Genomic DNA, 21,809 nt, shown 5'->3' with positions numbered 1-21,809 from the left:
TAGGCCTTAAAAAAAAATAGGTGTGGTTACGGTAACCCGACCTACCCTATTTTTAGGGGTCGACCCTATAACTTTTTATTACATTTGTAAAAAAAAAAAAAATAAAATAAAAAAAACCGAGTGCAGAAAACGCAATGAAAGCGAAAGCGCCAGTAGCTCGAGTCGCACACTTATTTCCCTGTCAAGTAGGTTTAATTTGTACACATTAGAAAAAAAAGTTTAAAAAAAAAGTGATTGCCTACTTTCCTACCCTGTTTTTTTGTGTGACTATGTTACCTTAACCACACCCTTTTTTTTTTGGCCTTACAGAATTACTTCACAACAAAAATCCTACTGTGTACGTAGTCTACATAGAGCACCTATAGGTTATCCAACTTGTATAAGTTTCAACGTGAAAGGATGGTCTTATCCTATGCGAAATCCTGGCCAGATCTGAGGCGGTGTACCGAACTGTTTTCACCGGAAGGACAGTGCCTTTAAAGGCTGACATAGTCCTATTTAATTAGTTTAATTACTTCCAGGGCTTTTCCCATCGTTGCGGAGATGTATAAATTAAGCTTCCTGCAAAGTTTTAGGTTTGAAGTCCTTACCAATTACGAGAAATAATTAATTCCTTATTGCATTGTTTAGCAACAGTTCTCCAGGACTTGGGCTATTTTTAGACCGTTGACGTCACTTCGTGACGTTTCGTAAACCAAAGATGGCCTTTGAGACTGTTCTGTTAACTTTACATTCGACACTATCTACACCACTTTGCAATACTGAAATAATTTTTTCTGTGTTCGAAAGCTACAGCCAATCGTTATTATATCCCCTTAGGTACAGTTTTATAACATTATTGGCACATGTAAACCATATGAATTAATTAATGAACGCAACGAATATGGCAGCCTTTGAGCTTGGCTGTTAAAACTACTGATTGGTGAAGTATTTTAACCCACGTTCATATCAAATAATATACCTTCCTTTCAGTGCAAACGTTCGCGTGCGGGCACCACTACCGCTCTGTTCAGGCGTGTACAAGGGCAGGGGTCCCAACAGATGCCCAAGCCAATTACAGTGGTACCTGCGATGAAAGGACACCCTTGGGACCAGCCAAAAGTGTCCCTACATTGCAGGTGGCCTTTCATGACAGGTATACTTTGGTAGAGATAATATAAAAAGGGACAAGAGAAGGTGTCCTTTTAAGGGGGTGTCCTCTCATTGGAGGGTCCACACATCGCAGGTACTGCTGTAGGCGGGGGTCCAAGGAACTCTAGAGGGTCCCAAAACCAGGAGGTCATTGGGAATTTCTGTGAGACCTTCACAAAATCGTTACAAGTTTGTCAAATCTGTGCGATTCACTCCGTAAATTCGCGTCAGTATTATTTTGTTCGGCAGAAACATTTGTCGTCTTCGAAACCAGCAGATGACTGCATCAGTGAACCAACGGCACGCATGATAATTAACGCAAATTCATTGCGTCCCGGGACCCGGGGCTCATATCGAGTATGAAAGTGTGGAAACAGATGAATCAGTACTGGTCTGGTTTACATCATCATCACATGACCGTTTACTGACGGGAAGGAATGGCAGCTAAAATGAGATAATGATGGGCCTGTTTCTCACAATCTATGAACTAATTAAACAACTTCTATAGAGGTATAGCCTTTATTCTCTTTATTCTTTTTATTTATATAGCGCCTTATCCGAAGTTCAAAGCGCTTTATGCCGTGTGAGATGGAATTTTTTACACGAAATTTCACGCATTCACATCGACCAGCAAACCTCAAGCCTGTTAGGCGAATGTTCACCTTTCGCGGCCTTTATTCCAAGTCACACGGGTATTTGATGGACATTTTTATCTATGCCTATACAATTTTGCCAGGAAAGACCCTTTTGTCAATCGTGGGATCTTTAACGTGCACACCCCAATATAGTGTACACGAAGGGACCTCGGTTTTTCGTCTCATCCGAAAGACTAGCACTTGAACCCACCATCTAGGTTAGGAAAGGGGGGAGAAAATAGCGGCCCGACCCAGGGTCGAACACGCAACCTCTCGATTCTGAGCGCAAGTGCGTTACCACTCGGCCACCCATCTCTACGTCCCGTCCCTAGCCAACCCGTAACTTAACGACATCATCATTTGAGTCAACTCAATATCCGTTTACAAACATTCACCGATAAAGTTAAAAACAGGATGCATGCGGAGCACACTTGTGAACAAAATGTGTTATTTGCTTGTAAATCCGACGCTTACTAGTAAACATTCATCAATAAAGGTAAAGCAGGATACAAACCAGCTCACTTATAAACCCCTAAACAGAGACAGACAATAACAGAATGTGTTGAATGTTTACAAGCCCGTCCCATTTTCAACCGTGGGAGAACACAAATATCAACGCAGTGTTATTGTTTACAAAAATACAGGTAAGGTCTACGTGACAAAAAAGCAAGGTCGGGAAGGGTTTACCCACCTGTCGCGGCATTTACATTTGTCAAGCAAATGATATGCGATCGTCTGCACTTCACGGTTCCCTGAACATGAATAGCCATCCCCTCGTCGCACGTATTCCCCACAATACCAACAAGTCGCGTAAGGCGAAAATACAACATTTAGTCAAGTAGCTGTCGAACTCACAGAATGAAACTGAACGCAATGCAACGCAGCAAGACCGTATACTCGTAGCATCGTCAGTCCACCGCGCACGGCAAAGGCAGTGAAATTGACAGGAAGAGCGGGGTAGTACTTGCGCTGAGAAGGATAGCACGCTTTTCTGTACCTCTCTTTGTTTTAACTTTCTGAGCGTGTTTTTAATCCAAACATATCATATCTATATGTTTTTGGAATCAGGAACCGACAAGGAATAAGATGAAAGTGTTTTTAAATTGATTTCAAAAATTTAATTTTGATAATAATTTTTATATATTTAATTTTCAGAGCTTGTTTTTAATCCGAATATAACATATTTATATGTTTTTGGAATCAGCAAATGATGGAAAATAAGATGAACGTACATTTGGATCGTTTTAGAATTTTTCTTTTTTTTTTTACAATTTTCAGATTTTCAATGAGCAAAGTCATTACTTAATTTTTAAGCCACCAAGCTGAAATGCAATACCGAAGTCCGGGCTTCGTCGAAGACTACTTGATCAAAATTTCAACCAATTTGGTTGAAAAATGAGAGCGTGACAGTGCCGCCTCAACTTTCACGAAAAGCCGGATATGACGTCATCAAAGACATTTATCAAAAAAAGGAAAAAAATGTTCGGGGATATCATACCCAGGAACTCTCATGTCAAATTTCATAAAGATCGGTCCAGTAGTTTGGTCTGAATCGCTCTACACGCACGCACACACACACATACACCACGACCCTCGTTTCGATTCCCCCTCGATGTTAAAACATTTAGTCAAAACTTGACTAAATGTAAAAAGCGAGCTAAATAACTTGTTAGGGGAAGGCTTGAGTCAAGGATCTATGTCATAAAGGTGTGTGTGTGTGTGTGTGTGTGTGTGTGTGTGTGTGTGTGTGTGTGTGTGTATGTGTGTGTGTGTGTGTGTGTGTGTGTGTGTGTGTGTGTGTGAGTAAGTGTTTAATTTGCGCCTGAAGTTTCTTCTTTCCTGGAATTGTCCAGGGTTTGTCAATGGCTTTCACTGCACGATCCTAATAGTAGGAACAAGCGAAGTGACACACTTTTCGATTCAGTTCCGCTTTGGTTTCGCCTGGTCGTTCACCTTAAAAATGCGCGTCCTGCATTTCGGTCACTGACAGCTAGGATATATGCCTTAAAGCATGGCCTGGCTTTGCTACCTGCTAGGCAAAAGCAAAACAACTTCGTGTCAATAAGTAGGTTACAGGATTGTCACGTTTACCACCATGGCATGGATTGACTTGAATGCAAGTCACAACACTCCTTTTGGCCGCCAAATATGATGACCAGAAAGATCAAGTATACTACATCTTTTAATAAGAATAAAAATAATTAAAAAAATAATTTAGAAATTCGTATCGGATAAAACATGTTCTTGATCATGCATCTTCTTTTAGATAGTGTCTTTAAAGCTCTATATAAAAACAAATAGCTGAACATATCTACTCGTCTCTTTTCATCGGCTCTACTGATATGTGACGGTGACCGTTTACTCTGAAGAGAAGTAACGTACATTTCGTTTTCGTTAATACGGCCCATTGGTTTTCCCCACTCCGACGGAGATTCTTATCAGTTGACTGCAGACTGAAATGTACCCGCTAAGGTATATCAAAACACTATACTCATTCCACCGTCGTTGTTCGTTACAGGTAAGCCTGTACCATCCTCTTACACCTTAATTTGATCTTAAAATATTCTTTGGAGTTAATGTACTGGCACTAAGGAAAAAAACCCAGTCTGTTTACGGTATCCCGACCGACCCTATTTTTTCGCGCGACCCTAGACTTTTTTTGGGGGGCATTTGGGGGGGGAAAAAAATCTTTGTTTTTTGGCAAAATAACTTAAAAATAAATTTTTTGGGAAACAAAAATATAAAAAAAAAATTAAAAAAATATAAAAAATCCCGACCTACCGACCCTATTTTTTTGGGCCTATGTTACCGTAAACAAACTTTTGGGGGGGGCCTAAGATCTATTAACACGCTTACACCACGCTCCATTTCCTGGCATTAGCTGCAGCCTACTGAGCATGCAATGCTATACTGGGCGAGTCAACTTATGAGCTAAGAATTTTGAGGCGATATGAGACCATTTTAGTTTTAGTTTCAAGTTGAGACTTTCGTATAATGCGCCATTCCTAGTCTACTGACTGTTGGATTTAGGTCAGAGAGACAGGCATACTGGCACACGCGCTCGCATACACACACGCACGCGCGCGCGCACACACACAAACACTGCACACACACACACACACACACCGTGCACACACACACAATTACACACACACCATATGTACACACACACACACACGATCGATTTCTTTAACAATTGATAATGTTTGGATTTTTCAGTGTGCGTGCGTGCGTGCGTGTGTGTGCTCAGTGTGTGCCTAGGTGCTTGCGTGCGTGCGAGCGTGCGCACGCACGTGTCTGTGCAGGTGTTTTTGTAGGAACGTAAACGGGATGGGGCATCCAATTCCAACTGTTTAAAAGGCAAAGGTTTGGGGCCGAAACGCAAGAGATTTAGATTTTTTTAACTTAAAAGTGCACCATTCCTCTTTCTTTTTTAACAGTCAGTTTTTTTTCTTCTAGAACACATCAGTTCATCCCCTAGCTCTTCCCAACTGGTTTTGAACAATACGCACTAGTTGTGACCGGAATCACTCAACAGTACCATTGCAGATGTTACGACCGAACAGAAGCTTGGTGCAGTCTTGCCACCTACGCATCTCTCTACTTATTCATTTAATAATGTTCCCCCATTGTCAAGGCGTAGCTTTTTCATCGATCAACAACTCGCGTAGTAAAAATCTACATCGTAACAATTGCATCTTCGATTTGGGCCTCTCGTATGTATCGAGTGACACAGATTTCTGGAAACGCCTTTCGGTACAGGAGCTTGCATTGATGTCCCTCAGTGTCAACTATTTACAAATGGCCATTGGGTCTCAGTTACTAATCTCAGTGGTGATTTGCGATATTCCTTTTTTTTTAATTTGTAGCTAAACAACAACGACACCAACAACGATAAATGCCTTTCGGCACAGGAGCTTACAGCGATGTGTCTCAGTGTTTACTATATATACATTATGGATCTCAGTAACTAACCTTTGTGACGAATTTCGATATACCGGGTTTTCTTTTATTTGTAGCTAAACAACAACGACCCCAACAACGGCGTGAATGACACAACAACCATTATCGACATATTTTCCCTATTTCTCTACTCCCTATATTTGGAGAATTCTACAGTGGTATCCCCTTTAAAGAAAGGGTCTTTAAAAGTGGGAGGAAATTTACAGTGGTTATGACTGACCAAAAATCTGAAAAAAAGCAGTGATTTTTAAAAATGTTATAGATCATAGGGAGGGGGTTCAGCTTTACTGATATGAGAGACAAAGTTGCATTCATTTGAAGAAAAGATAAAACGAGAAGACGAAGACTGAAAAAGTAGCAGCAACTTGACTCAAACACAAACGGCATAAAGAACATTGCGTTATACTTATTTCTAACCGGACCGCGATTCGCCATGGATTTGTCACGACACACTTTCGTTTGGGATAATTGACTACTACTCGATCCTTGCCTATTTAGATCTGATAGCAACTTTGTCGGTCATATATTTCAGAACAAGTGGCGTAATGTATGTGTGTGTGTGTGAGTGTGTGTGTGTGTGTGTGTGTGTGTGTGTGTGTGTGTGTGTGTGTGTCTGGGTGGCCGAGTGGTAACGCACTTGCGCTCGGAAGCGAGAGGTTGCGAGTTCGACCCTGGGTCAGGGCGTTAGCAATTTTCTCCCCCCTTTCCTAACCTAGGTGGTGGGTTCAAGAGCTAGTCTTTCGGATGAGACGAAAAACCGAGGTCCCTTCGTGTACACTACATTGGGGTGTGCACGTTAAAGATCCCACGATTGACAAAAGGGTCTTTCCTGGCAAAATTGTATAGGCATAGATAAAAATGTCCACCAAAATACCCGTGTGACTTGGAATAATAGGCCGTGAAAAGTAGGATATGCGCCGAAATGGCTGCGAGCTGCTGGCCGATGTGAATGCGTGATGTATTGTGTAAAAAAAATTCCATCTCACACGGCATAAATAAATCCCTGCGCCTTGAATATGTGCGCAATATAAATTGCATTAAAAAAATATTTAAAAAATAAATCCCTGCGCTTAGAACTGTACCCACGGAATACGCGCGATATAAGCCTCAGATTGATTGATTGATTGATTGTGTGTGTGTGTGTGTGTGTTACGGCAAATACTCTCTCGCAGAAATCCAAAACGTGCTACTGTGACATATTTCATGTCACGTTACAAATAAACCAATCCTATACTTTTTTGGGTTTCAAGCTCCTGTGACTATACAGTAGCCAAGCGTGCAGCTGCACTGTTTCGTAGTTTCGTGCTGATCAGCTGTCGCGGACTGAGGCAGTCAACAGTAGAACAATAACGTCAGCAAGTCGCCAACGTGCGTGTGTACATGTGATGGGGACCGGTAGTTGTGGCCATCAGCGGCAGTGGGAATCAATAGTAACTGCTTTTGACTGGCTGGCCCCACGTCATGAGGCCTTGGCTGTGTCTGTATCGATCTTCACTGACTGAGAAACTGACAGTTCAGTTTCAGTTCTGACACTTGGGGGGGGGGGGGGGGGAGGGGGGGGGGGAGAGACAGAGAGACAGGGCATAAGAGGGGCCTTAAACGGTATTATGTGTGTGACTATTTTACATATGTGTTTTAAATCTTAACAGTGACAGATTTGTATGCAGACAACTGTTTTAGTTGAGAACAATGTTTATTTAGTGTACATATATGTTCAAATATAATATTCAAATATAATATTAATGTTGTAGTCCTTCGTTTGTCTTTATGTGTACCACCACTGCAATTTCTCCATGTGAGATAATAAAGTTAATTTGATTTGATTGATTTGATTGTGACAGGTCACAGTGACGGTTGATGATCATGTTTATCACCGAGTCTGTATGACCACAGATTTATTAGTAGGTGTGGGTTAAAACACGTATTAAAGATAATAAATACTACAATTCGGAATGACACATGTCTAACTACTATCGTAAAACAAGCGGAATAATAGAAATATTTAGATGCGTGAAACTGAATTTGTGAAGCGCCTGCAACCCACAAAATAGAACAGGTACATGTGTACCTATAAAAGCACTGAAGAGTCCCCACGGTGCCGGAGTACACGGTAGACATAGAGACTATATTATTCACAGGCCAAGCTACGTTCGACAGTACTTCTTTCACCGCATACCTCAAAGCAGGCCGGCGTTGAAAGGGACCCCCTCGGACCGCTGAAAGCTTCTATTTCGGTCGATAAACATTTACGCTCGGCTGCCTTGAAAGAGCCTCTTATTTGCACGCCTGCCAAACCTGACTCGCGATCATGTGAGCATTGACGTCACATTGACGTCACGAGGGAACTCCGTCTATTGATTGTAGTGTGCTATTTCAGGCTCGGGGGCAACCCTAGCGTGCGATTCTGACCCCGCGTCGAAGTTAGCGCGTCAAGGCTGTCGCACTTCTTTTTGTGCGGGGCGCTGTGCCCGTTGAAGAATTTAGATCGCGTCGTATCGAGTTTTGTTTGCTCAAAATCTTTTTTCCTCGCACGGGTATGTGGGTGCCCTACCTAGTTAAAGAGGAAGCAACTTTTCTTTCTACTGTCCTATTTTTTCTCGGAGATTGAGTGTGGCAAGCGAGCACTTTTAGATGCCCGAAAGTGTCTTGTGTCAACAACTTCTGGTTATTAATTCATTGATTTAGGGTTGCAAAACTCGGCTGGTGAACTTGAAAAATATACTTCTTTCCTTGCACGCATACCTCCTTTCCCGTCCCCCAACTTTATCAGTGGTGTGTGTGTGTGTGTGTGTGTGTGTGTGTGTGTGTGAGAAAGAGAGAGAGAGAGAGAGAGAGAGAGAGAGAGAGAGAGAGAGAGAGAGAGAGAGAGAGAGAGAGAGAGAGAGAGAGAGAGAGAGAGAGAGAGAGAGAGTGCTCAATGACATGTGTACAACAATAACTGCATACCAATCCACCAGGGACAAATCTCACAAGTAAGAGTATCATTTGTAAAGGTTTATTACAATCTCTTTCCCATTTTTTCTCAGATATATGCAGAAAAGACTTTATATCTGTCATAAATATATATATTTATACTCTCCAAGTCTTTCAGCGTCTTTGTAACAGACCTTTGCAATGTATCAGAAACATAAACAACAGAAATTTGTTTCAAGAAAACATACAACAGCTTGACACACATGAACTGCAGGTGAACACGGCACAAAGAACAAAGAAATAAACACCATACTACAAACTTTTGATTAAAAACAAAACCAATTAAAAAATTAAAAAATTAAAAATAAAACAATCATTCATGCTAGTAATCATTTACAAGTTATATCATTATCAAGACTTTGAAGCCTTATTCCCTAATTCTTGCATAATGTGACATCCCTCCTTTCAATATTTTTTCTTCTTTTTCCTGTAAACAAAATTCTCAATATAAAAGGACTACATTGTATTAAAAATGTCAAAATTTCACTCATACACTTTCGTTAAGAAATTTTTTCCACACATAATTGTACAACTTAATAAAATCGTTTTTGCAATGTTTGGTTTGTCTTCAAGCATGCATTAAAGCCAAGAAAATCAGTACAAACATCTTGGATTGCTAAAGTAGGACTGTCCAGGAGCACAGTGATTAAAACCAGAAACAAAAGTATTCCATTTTCAAGACTTTTGATTAGAATAGACGAGGAAGAGGTATTCAAAACATGCTGAAAGTCTAAACAGGAATGAGCAAATACAGTCCATATCTTGTGGCAGCAGAAAGCAAACTTCAGACTGACGCAGAACTAGTTCAGAAGAAAACAAGTCGTGTGAGGCGATATTACTACATTTAGTCAAGCTGTCGAACTCACGGAATGAAACTGAACGCACTGTATTTTTTTCACCAAGACAGTACAGCTTCGTCAATCCACGCGAGAAGGAAATCGCTCACCTTCCACGTGCAAAATGCAGTGAAATTAACACGCCAGAATAGCGCGGTAGCGTATTGTGCTAAGCAGGAAAGCGCGCTTTTCTGTATTCGTGTTAACTTTCTGAGCTTGTTTTGAATACAACCTATCATATCTATATGTTTTTGGAATCAGGAAATGATAAACAATAACATGAATACAATGAAATCATTTTTGAATCGATTTCTTAAAATTTAATCTTAAGACTAATTAATCTATTTTCGTTAATTGTGATCACATTTTAAGAGTAAACATGACATCTATATATATATATATATACGACTTGTGTCTGTCTGTCTGTCTGTCTGTGTGTGTGTGTGTGTGTCCGCGATGCCAAGCCAAAGTTCTCGGTGGATCTTTTTCAAATTTGGAGACCATATTCAGCTACACCCCGGACACAACCTCATCGATGAGATATTTCAACACGTGCTCTCAGCGCGCAGCGCTGAACCGATTTTGGTTTTTCGCGCGCAGAGCTGAACCGATTTTGGTTTTTTCTCTCGATTCATTCCCAGTAACTCTTCCTTATCTTCTCCAGTGTTTTCAGCCGCGTTTGTCTCCCTTCCTCCGTGCGGTGCGCTGGCCGGGTCCCCGGCGTAGCCGGGTATTCGGCTCAACTTCTTCCCGGCGCAGCCGTACCCGGCGAAGCGGGTATTCATCTAGTATTATATATGTTATTATGTGTATGGGCGGGGATGTAGCTCAGTCGGTAGCGCGCTGGATTTGAATCCAGTTGGCCGCTGTCAGCGTGAGTTCGTCCCCACGTTCAGCGAGAGATTTATTTCTCAGAGTCAACTTTGTGTGCAGACTCTCCTCGGTGTCCGAACACCCCCGTGTGTACACGCAAGCACAAGACCAAGTGAGCACGAAAAAGATCCTGTAATCCATGTCAGAGTTCGGTGGGTTATAGAAACACGAAAATACCCAGCATGCTTCCTCCGAAAACGGCGTATGGCTGCCTAAATGGCGGGGTAAAAAACGGTCCTGCACGTAAAATTACACTCGTACAAAAAACATGAGTGTACGTGGGAGTTTCAGCCCACGAACGCAGAAGAAGAAGAAGAATATGTATATATTTTTAGATGCAGAATGTGATGAAGAATACGATGCAATCAATTTTAAATCTGTTTGCGAAAAATCGATTTTAATGACAACTTTAATGAGCAAACTCATTAATTCATTTTTAAGCCTCCAAGCTGAAATGCAATACCAACGTCCGGGCTTCGTCGAAGATTACTTGACCAAACTTTAAACCAATATGGTTTAGAAATGAGAGCGTGACAGTGCCGCCTCAACTTTCACGAAAAGCCTGATATGACGTCATCAAAGACATTTATCAAAAAAATGAAAAAAACGTCTGGAGATGCCATACTCAGGATCTCTCATGTCAAGTTTCACGAAGATCGGTTAAGTAGTTTTCTCTGAATCGCTCTACACACACACGCACACACACAGACACCACGACCCTCGTCTCGATTCCCCTCTCTACGTTAAAACATTTAGTCAAAACTTGACTAAATGTAAAAAAGGTTATGTTCTTGGACAAAGACTATACTACAAAAGCACCATGCAATTCACTCTCATTCCAACAACATCATCTGAAAGAGTCTTGGCAATTGATACACTTAGAGAAATAAAATAACCACTTGAAGCAAAGGACAAAGCATGAAACAAAACCCGCATATTAGGCTGAAACATGACAACACAACACTGCATACAGCTGAACGGAAAAGGCACAAATGAATCAGAGCTGACAATGACAGAAAGAGACAGAGAGTTATGAACAAGTTTGAATAAGAATCGATGACAGCTGATGTTACAAAATGCCACAGTGATAAAAATATCCGAAACTCCTCAGCTGAATTGAGAAGAGATAGTACCTTGCCAAGATGTCAATGGATGATCATGTACAGATGACTAAACTTAAAGCACTTCTGACTTCACTCACTCCATTGAAGAAAAACACCCACACTGCCATTCTCCATTCACACTGTCAAATTTTCTGTAGCTTTCAAAACCTTTCTGTTTCATCAACTCCTAGATCCTGCACCATACACCCAACAACACTGTACTAGCGTATTGAGTCCGTCTCAAGTCTGTGGCACAGTATCCCTCATCCCACATCCCAAGCAAAAGCTGATGACAACTCCAAAAGTTACTGAATCGAGATCGTCTGTGACTGTGACATTATCGCACATCTCGGGCAATGTTGTTAGTGGCCGTAACTGGCCCCTTCAACTGTTCAAGCATTACTCTGGCATGGAATATTTGTGGTCTGCCTCAACTGACTGCAGCTCCTGCAGAATATCCGCCTCCTGCTCCGTCACGTTAGACTGCCCACCGGCCGGGGCAGCAGTGGACAGGAACAGATCCTTCAGCACCCCCAGCTCTTTGGTCAGCAGCTTGACCTTCTGCTCCAGGTTCTTGTTCTCTGAACGCAGCAGGCTCACCTTCTCCTCCGTAACCTTCGCCTTCTGGCGACTCAGTTGACGGCTCTTGCGCACAGCGATGTTGTTACGTTCTCGCCGCTTCTTGTAGTCCTCACCCTCTTTTGGTGCCGCACTACCGCGCTTGGAGTGTCCCCGACCGGATCCTTGGTTGTCGTTGCCGTCCATTTTACGAGGTGCCATTGTCAGTCTTTTAAGAATGTATTGTATGAAGTCTTGAGCAGAGATGAATCCGAATCTGAATTGATGGATTGCTTACTCGGTCCAGCAAGAAAAGGAAAAAAAAGAACGCTCACTTTGAGTTTGTATACAATTCCCGTGTCTTGGGACCAGTGCACGTGTTGAACTTGAAGGAGTATGCTTGGTCAGCTGACGGTCCGGGTTGTTACTCTGTGGGCAAGAGGAGGCTGAGTGGGAAAATGAACAGAAAGATAAAGGAACTTTAGTCAAAGTTTATACTAATTATAGAACTTAAAATGCAAGAAAAATGACAAAAAGCAAAATAAAATGTGAACTGACCAGTGAACTCAGCTAACAGAAACAATGAAACATCCACATTAAAATTTCAAGACGGGTTAGGAATAGGATGTCGGCCTTCCACATAGAAGGCTTTGGGTTCAAAACCGTGGTGTTCCTGGTGGGTTTAGGGTGGAGATGTTTGCATTTGCCAGGTCAATAGACCTTTTCGGCATCTGAGCAGATCTCGCCGGCCAGATATTCGCATAACACGCTCTTTGTTATGCTTTGAACGTCGCGAAAACTTTGAATCTTGGCTTTCGCAGCTAGCTGTACCACATGATTTGCTATGCTTTGAATGTTGTGAGAGCTTGTCATACCAATAGGGTCCATTTAAGTGCATACCTGCTAGTGTCTGATCCTCCTTGCACGCATGCAAGCACAAAATCAAGTACCTACGAAAAAGATCTTGTGATCTATGCCTGAGTTCGGTGGGTTATAGAAACACGGAAATACCCAGCACGCATCCTTGGGATTTGGGGTATGAGACTATGACTACCCAAATAAGGGGTAAAAACGCGTAAAGCTAACCTGTGCTTGTGAGTGTATGTGGAAGCTACAGAGGAGCCCAAAAACACAAAAGAAGAAGAAAGATCTAAGATTAAGAAGCAGGGATGGCCAAATCATCCGCCTGATCCAGTGATCGCCATCGGCGAGTAAAAAATCCGCCAGGCTAGTTGAAACCGCCTGGCAGCTCACCAGGCTAGTTGAAACCGCCTGGCAGCTCACCAGGCTGGCCAGTAAAAATTCTGGTCAAATGCACAACTTTTGGTTGTACATCACTACATGTAGTGTGTACATTACATATAATACCGAGTTTTAAAACCATATATGATATAAACACTGTAGACGCAGAAACTTGTCGTCTGCAAAATCATCACCATGTTCTGGTGAAACAAAAACGATGCTCCTGAGCGTGTCACCGCTGTTTTAAATGAGTAAAAAAATCTAACACTCATAGTCATAATTTGTTGTGTGGAATGTAGTATGTACCACTACCAGGCCAGCTAAATTTATGGCGGGCTATATAGTGACTTTCTTGAACTTGAAGTTACTCGCCCGGCTGGCGAGTTAACATTTTGAGATTTGGCCATCCCTGAGAAGCATAGCTTCTTTACCATTCTACACCCTCTATCACAAGGTAAACGACCTACAGTCTGTAAAGACAGTGTAGAAACGATATCGTTGACCATTGACAGACCTGTGCTTGGAACAGATACTGAGAATGAGATGGCTCTTTTAAATTAAAGGTAGAAGCAGAAAAGAAGGACTTCTTTGGATATTAAACATGCATATACAGACTTCTGGAAACAAAGGGTTCTTGGTCAACTTTACCTGTAAGTGTAAGACTATCACAATACCAGCTTTAGAACCAAGGTTTCAACTTTCATCATGCGATTTGGAGGGTACCGAATCTGGATTCGTTGGGAAAATGAGAGCTGTCAGTGTCACAGTGTCAGTCAGTCAGTAGTAGTCTATTGTGTACTGAAAAGTACTCTCCAAAAACAACAGTTGATGGTCCTATGAGTCTATACTATAGTGCCCAGAAAAATCACCAGAAACCAACAACCTCTGTTTGTAAATTTATCACAACGAGCATGACAGAACAGGTATTGCACAACAAAGAGACAACAACCATGTAGACATCACAAACGAAGCGAATACGCTTGTTTTCTGAACAAAATCAATCAAAAAACTTGTATCTGAATACTCACTTTAAGCCGAGGATGATTTCCTGGGCTAATAAACGCCCATAAAAACGTAGAAAACGAACACGTCTGATTTGTTCACTTCATTTTCAGTCTGTCTGTAGACACACTCTCAGCTGGGTAAGGAAAATGTCGGATCGAGACGAAATAGGAATGACGAAATACAGAGCAATGCAGGTGCACATTTTGAACACCGTGAAACTTTGTACCCTTCGAGTTGTACGCTCACATGCCAATATCACCTTAATCACTGTTTCAGTTTCCCGAACGCATTTGGAATTTAGAGATGCTCAACGATAAAACGATATCTGTTTGGTTATTTTCACAATTAATACGTAATACTCTTTTTGCCCAATACTGAGGTAAGCATTATAAGTAGGGAACAGACAATTAAAGTGTTATGACCTCAAGTCTTCCAAGAAGAGAACTAAAAATTGACACATGCACCCTTGAGTACGCTGAAGACACCATCTCCATCATTTTAAAAGAGTAGCCGGCCGCTTTTGAAATTAATAAACCGGTTATGTCTCAAGTCAAGTTCTTGCAGCCCTGGATAAAATCTTCAGTGCCTCAATCAGCAGTAAGGATAATTCAAAAAGCTCATTCAAAGCAGTCCTTCACATTCAGTCAAATATAACAACACGTTCAAGAAATTATTTGATCGATAGAGAAAGTCTGAAAATTATTGAAAGCGCAATTAACTTTGACGACAACAATTCATGGGTGTCTTTTTATGAGTTGTGCCTCTAAACCTATCAATACCGACTGACTACGCGAAGCAATTTTTTTTTTAGCAAAGACTGTCACATGTGCTTTGCAGCCGTGACAGTCTTGTCAGTACACCAAATAATACAAACTCCAAAAAAATCCACCTCGTTCACACAATTTCTGACCCTATGTGATCCACAATGTACTGGTGGCTGAGAAGTAGAACACCCCCCTCCTCAAGCAAAATCCCGAAATAGCCTGACCTACTTAGATAATGAAATGGGGAGTTTTCCATGCAAATTCGATCACATTTTGCTTTAAAACACTGGATATTCACGTTTGAAACATTAAAATTCCTTTTAACAGTATGACAAGGAAACTATCTGATCATTTACCAATGAATCACCTTTTGCCTGCTCAATGCTTATTCACATTGATCGAGTTTTCTAAACTTCGCTTCTCGTCTATTCTTGGACGACCCAGTTGTCACCTTGACCTTAGCATGCATTGACGTCAGCAACGAGGGAACCTCCTCATAGCGGTTAACCTAAAGGGGTTCCATGCGTCAAAAAGCTATTCTTAGAGAGCCAAGAATAAGTAGCCAATGGCAGCTCTTGCCATTGATGTAATGTTCTAAAATTAAACGCCTTATCACAGGGGTGTTTTCCCATTTATAACAACGCAAAAGATAAAGTTCAAAGAGTCTCGTCAAAAACAGGAATAAATAAGATTTGATAACCAAATTGTTGGCATAAATTTAGGATTATACTGTCACTCTGAAGTTCTTAAGCATACTGGATTGTACATAAATATCAAATAAGTAGAGGAAATTCGCGCGCGCATGAATCTATGACGTAGGTCGACGCTGTGCCGAGATCCAGTATAAGAGGGTTGCGCTCTCCTGACGAAACATCATTCGGCATTCCCAGTCAAGAATAGCAGAACACACACGCGGACTTTACGCGAGTGGGAAAAAAAGCGAATTGAAGCCGCTGAGAAAGAGTTGACTTGTCATTTGTGATTTGACCGTTCAACCGCCAAGATAGAGCCGATTACCACTTTGCCGGAGTCGCTTCTCTCTCTACGTGACGAGAACCTGACCACCGATCCTGGCCTGACCGCCCTGTCATGCTCCATCGGTGACTTCTTCGCTGAAGCTGTCCAAATGTACGACACGTCCCCACTCACTCCGTTCAAAGGTGAGACGAAACCATCATTCTTGCATGTGGAACTGGACAACAAGACGCTGGAGTCGTTGTTTGACCTGCATCCTTCGCTCGAAAATTCCTTTGACTATAGTGAACTGGTTAGCGAGTCGGGCGGCGGCGGTGGTGCGGTAGTAGTCTCGGCCAGCCAGGCCCACTCCCCGCCCGGGGTCCCCGATAGCGCGGTGGTAACCTCGCCTGTGGCTTCTTCCGCAGACCTTCTGACGCTGTCCAGCGCCGCCACTAGCCAGCACCTGGCGGAGATTGAGCGGCACATGGGCACCATCACCACCACCACTACCACCACCTCCACCACCGTCAACAACATCATCAACAACAATAACAACAACAGCCGTTTCATACCTCAGCGCACCTCCCCGGGACCTGTGGTACCTTCGACACCCAGCCCGGTCAGTCACCACCTCCCTTACCACCACCATCAACAACAGCAGCAGCAGCAGCAGCACTACCAGCAGTCGTTGTCGCCGTCGTTGACGGTGGACGACGTGAGCCAGGCGCTGAGCGACGACAGCTGTGTCTTCATGCCGGAGTACGAGCAGCCCGGGCGCGGTCAGTCTGGGGCGGGGGCCAGCGGGTGGGGGCCGGAGGGCTACGGCTACTCCACGGTCAAAACTGAAGACCTGGGCCTCAACTCGCTGACCGCCTGCAGCCTGGAGGCGTCCCTCCCGGGCTTCACCTCCAACCCCTCCTCCTCCTCCATGGCGGGGTGCAAGATGGAGTACGAGGCCGGGCCGTCCTACATCGACCTCTCCCCCACCTCCACCTCACCGCGCACCAGCATGCGGACACTGTCCGAGTCGTCCACGGCCACCACCTCCACCATGCCGGACTCCCCCCGCCGCCTAGGCAAAGGGGGGTCCAAGCGGAGGCAGGTGCCCAAGGGCAGCGAGGAGTACAAGGAGAAGCGTGCCCGCAACAACGTGGCGGTGCGCAAGAGCCGCGCCAAGGCCAAGGAAAAGCAGAAGTGCACCGAGGGCAGGGTCAAGGAGCTGTGCGACATGAACGATACTCTCACCAAGAAGGTGGAGATGCTGACCAAAGAGCTGACCGTCCTCCGCGGCCTCTTCGTCAACGTGGGTGCAAGCCTGCCGGACGATTTCTCCAGTCTCCTGGAACAGTCTTGACCATCGCAATTCTCGGCTTCATCCTCCTCCTCCTCCTCTTCATCCTCTTCCTTCTAGTTCTCCTCCTCCTTCAAGCTGCGCAGACAGTGACTTGTGGGTATCCAGACAATCAGTGACTACGACTGTGACTGTTTCTTTCTACTCGTCTTCTCATCGTTCGTTGCCGCTGGTTGTCATCATTATTGCTGGACTGGACGGAGAAAAAGACAAGGCTAACATGTTTTGTCATGTGCATATTCTGATTCTCCACATCACTGCCATCCTCAACGACTAGTACATAGTAAGTACGCAGTGACTGTTGTGAGATTTCCCCCATCATGAACATTGTTGTGAACATAACAGCTTCGTCGGTCGCCCTGTGTCAGCAGAGATACTGACTGAACTTTGATGCCACCACTACACCTTCAAAAACAGACATTCAGGGACGATACCCTCATTTGAGTACTACGTCTTTTTCACTTTCAGAATTCCTTCATACAAACATTCGTTTGTCACTCGGTGAAATGTTTGTGGACTTTGTACTTTGTACTTTTTGTGGTTGTTGTCTTGTGTGTGTACAGTTTCAGTCAGTGGTTTTTTTCTTCTTTTGTGTCTTTTTTTTTCTCCCGTTTTTGGTGATTTTGTGTGTTGTCTCGTGTCTGTTACTTCATAGATTCAAGGTTCGGACTGACCTGGAAAATGTGCTATAGAATTGGCGATTCTTATGGACTAATGATTAAATGAAATGTGATTCGGCAAAACGCTTGGCAGAAAGACATTTGCTCCCTCTAGACTTAATGGGGGAACTTCAGTTCTGCGAGAGCAGATCTGGTTCACCTTCTATGGAGCATACTTTAACTCTTGTTGTGATTTTGTTATTTAATTGTGATCGAACGATGTGAATATATTTTGGTGTCTGAATTTGGGCTATGAGTGCTGGAAAAATATAATCATTGAGAGAGAGAGAGAGAGAGAGAGAGAGAGAGAGAGAGAGAGAGAGAGAGAGAGAGAGAGAGAGAGAGAGAGAGAGAGAGAGAGAGAGAGAGAGAGAGAGAATGAAATGGTGTATGCGAAAAAATAATTGTGAACAACAGATGATCAAATGCTTAAAGATTGTTGTATTTGCATGAACATTGTTTTTTACTAAGAGTTTGCGCAAGTCCTCTCTTTGGTAAACAACAGTGAAGTTAGCTGAAGTGTGCATAATATTTATTGTTGAAAGATGTATTTGTTGCGTTATTTACAACATTTTTTAATTATTGTTGTACTTGAAGAACTGGTCAATAGAGAAAAATAATGAAACCGAGATACCTTTTTTCGATTTTCTGTGTGTGAGGATGGTGTGAAAATGGTGCATTGGTTGAGTGATTTCGCAAGACTGTGTGTGTGTGTGTGTGTGTGTGTGTGTGTGTGTGTGTGTGTGCGTGGGTGGAGTACTTATTCATTGCATTCTGTTCTTGTGAAAGAACATAATTATAGTAACTCCATCGTGGTGACACCAATGCATGCACTTATTATTATATATACCATCACCACACTCTCAGACAATTGCATGACATGACACACATAGAAACACGCATTATGGCGCTTTATTTTCAGTCAGATCGTGACACAGAAACAAGAACACCCTACAAAAGAAAAAAAAGAAAAAACCCACACAAGCAAATAAACAAACAAACTAATAACACTTTAGAAAAACAACAACAGCAAAAAATAGATAGTCTTAACAAATAAGGAAATAAACTGATACAAATTACAACATCTGCAACAAACAAATACATTGATACACAAATGAGGGGAACATGATAATACAGGGTATGTGTAACACACAAAAACAATGACATGTAATTAGTGTGTGCATAACTGAATAAATTATAAAATCTTCAACAAAATCAAAAACAATAATAACACATAATACTGCTACACGAACACGAATGCTTTGTGCATTCAAACATCATCAGCACAACTAATTATCAAAAAACCCCAAAAAAGGAAAATTAGAAACAGAATAAAGAACATGATTTTACTGACTGAAACCATACCTTAAAACATTTAACTCTAACGAAAAACGAAGATAGACATGTGCACATCAAGAGAATTCTAACAAAAATTTAGATTAAAAACAAAAAATGAAATTTAAATTGGGAGATTAGACAGTCCACTAACATCACCCATTAACACAATAATTGTATAATTTTTTTAATTTTATACGACCATATATGCTGCTTGCAAGCTTTAACACTTTTAATTCGTGCACCCACAGTTTAATAAGTCAACAAACTAGACACGTAGTGATAAACATACATTATATATAAGCATATATACATGTGTATGATCATGCACTGTTCATACAGGAAAAGAAAACTGAAACAACTTAATTCAAATGATAATCATTATAATACTGACAATAATAATAATAATAATAATAATAATAATAATAATAATAATAATAATAATAATAATAATAATAATAATAATAATAATAATAATAATAATAATAATAATAATAATAATAATAACATTTCTATGACGAAATTCCTGCTATAGTTTTATTCGCCTTACAATACTATCAAAAAACCCACCACGTAACACATAAACACTTTTGTATACAACACAGATGTATATTTATATATGTCATAGTACACTATAAATGTACACATTGTTCAACGAACAAAACAAAATGTCAATTAAAGAACAATCAAACAGATATATAGTGTAGTATATAGCTTAGTATGAACTGAACAAATACAAATCTATCACTACAAGAGTATATCAAATCCTGTAGTGAGTTCCCAACATGACTTTTAACGATGGAAAGTAATACATGTAGTTGCAAAGAAAATCATTACTATCTTTACAAAATCACAGCAGATAGAGAACAAAATTAATATTCACGGACATTTTTAAAGACGTAGCACTCGTAAAACACACCAGAGACAAAATGTATATAATGTAGATTAATTTACAACATGTAAGAAATTACTCTTGTACCGTATTTTATAATTCAACAACAATAATTTACAAACAAAGGTAGTATCATATCTGAAAAAGTACATACAATGAATGTCACCTACTGAACACAATTCGCAGCGTGAATTAAAGTATCATATTAAATGCAGTTACTGTACTTTAATATTAAAACTTACACTCAAATAAAGAAAATTAATAATGGTCAGCATATATACAATACGAGATTTTGCTTTCCTCGGAATTAAAAAAAAGTCTAACGTTAACTGTGAAGGGACGCTTAATTGCAAATAAAACTGATCACTTTATTAAAAGTTGTGTATGCATACGTTTTTGAAGGAAAGAGTGCTGCTATGAGAGCCCAAGTACCATGCACCGGTCTGTGTTTTTCTCACCTGAATTTGTGTGTGCAGTGGGCTGTAATTTTTGTACTTTACTTCTTAAAGTATGGTCATGGAACATATAAATAAAATACAAATGAAATAAAATAAATTAACACAAAACAAAATAAAATATAAAAAAGAGAAGAAATTAGACTAAAAGAAATAAAACAAAATAGAATGATATGAAATAAACTAAACTGAGCTAAAGGAAAATAAAATGAAATAACATTAACATTTTTTTTACATAAAATGTATTGAAATGAATTAAAAGAAAAATCAATTCTATGTAGGTAAATTAAACCAAAAATGATAATAACATTATTCGCAATGCTAAAAGTCTCCTGCATTTGATTCCGAAACTTAAAATCAGCATGTATTTAATTTAAGAAAAATCAATTAAGCGCCACAGTCTATAAAGTTTAAATCACTATCAAAATATTTTTTGTTAATACGAGCGGAGACCTATATACTATACTGTCTTTTTGCACCATCTGATGGGGATCAAATTTGACATTACTCATTTTAACGTGTTTCTTTATTTAATCATTTTGTATTCATTTATTTATTCATGTATCTATTTATCATGAATGTACCTACTTATTCATGTACTTACTTATTAACTTATATATCTATTAACTTAATCATGTGTTTACTTATCCGTCTGCCTGTTTGTTTATTAAGTTATCCATTATTTATCTTCTCACTTCCTCATTTATTTAATTATTTCATTACGTTTGGTTGAATAAGTCTACTAATGCGTCTGTTTGTTGTTATATTGTTGACTGATCGTGTGAGTTGGGCGATTGTGAAATTGCTGGATATATTCATTCATAAATTCACTTAATAATCCTTACACATATGCCGTCACTGGATCATTTCTAAACATTTTAAGGATCGGTTGAAGAAAATGTAAGAATTTCGAACCAAGGTTGCAGCTCACGGTATTGGGATAAACATTTTTCATGGGAGTTTTCCAGCTTGTGCTGCTGAAATTTTCCATCGAAATATGTTGTAATACCCCGATCTAAAATCAGCCGTTGAAATGTCTTGTCATGATTGTAAGACACCAGAAACAGTTGCTCTGTC

At 40.9% G+C, this 21,809-nt stretch overlaps 2 protein-coding genes across 3 annotated transcripts; one reads left to right on the top strand and one right to left on the bottom strand.

Annotated features, from left to right (window-relative positions):
* Positions 1-8,708: 8,708 nt before the first annotated feature.
* Positions 8,709-14,572, bottom strand: LOC138957258 (CCAAT/enhancer-binding protein gamma-like). Of its 2 annotated transcripts, none has more exons than XM_070328401.1 (2): positions 14,343-14,572; positions 8,709-12,518 (listed from the first exon to the last, which is right to left on the bottom strand). In XM_070328401.1, exon 2 carries the CDS (start codon positions 12,292-12,294, stop codon positions 11,914-11,916), a length of 381 nt encoding a protein of 126 aa, XP_070184502.1. In that variant the 5' UTR covers positions 12,295-12,518; positions 14,343-14,572; the 3' UTR covers positions 8,709-11,913. The 2 variants fall into 2 exon arrangements, with proteins under 2 accessions (XP_070184502.1, XP_070184503.1); XM_070328402.1 differs by having other exon boundaries at positions 8,709-12,501.
* A 1,375-nt stretch (positions 14,573-15,947) lies between these two features.
* LOC138957259 (uncharacterized) lies at positions 15,948-18,679 on the top strand. Its single transcript, XM_070328403.1, has one exon. The coding sequence runs from the start codon at positions 16,210-16,212 to the stop codon at positions 17,392-17,394; it is 1,185 nt and encodes a 394-aa protein (XP_070184504.1). The 5' UTR covers positions 15,948-16,209; the 3' UTR covers positions 17,395-18,679.
* Positions 18,680-21,809: the final 3,130 nt, after the last annotated feature.

The sequence above is a fragment of the Littorina saxatilis genome, unplaced genomic scaffold, assembly GCF_037325665.1.
Source record: "Littorina saxatilis isolate snail1 unplaced genomic scaffold, US_GU_Lsax_2.0 scaffold_402, whole genome shotgun sequence".
Lineage (NCBI taxonomy): Eukaryota > Metazoa > Mollusca > Gastropoda > Littorinimorpha > Littorinidae > Littorina > Littorina saxatilis.
This window is presented reverse-complemented; position numbering and strand designations above follow the sequence as displayed.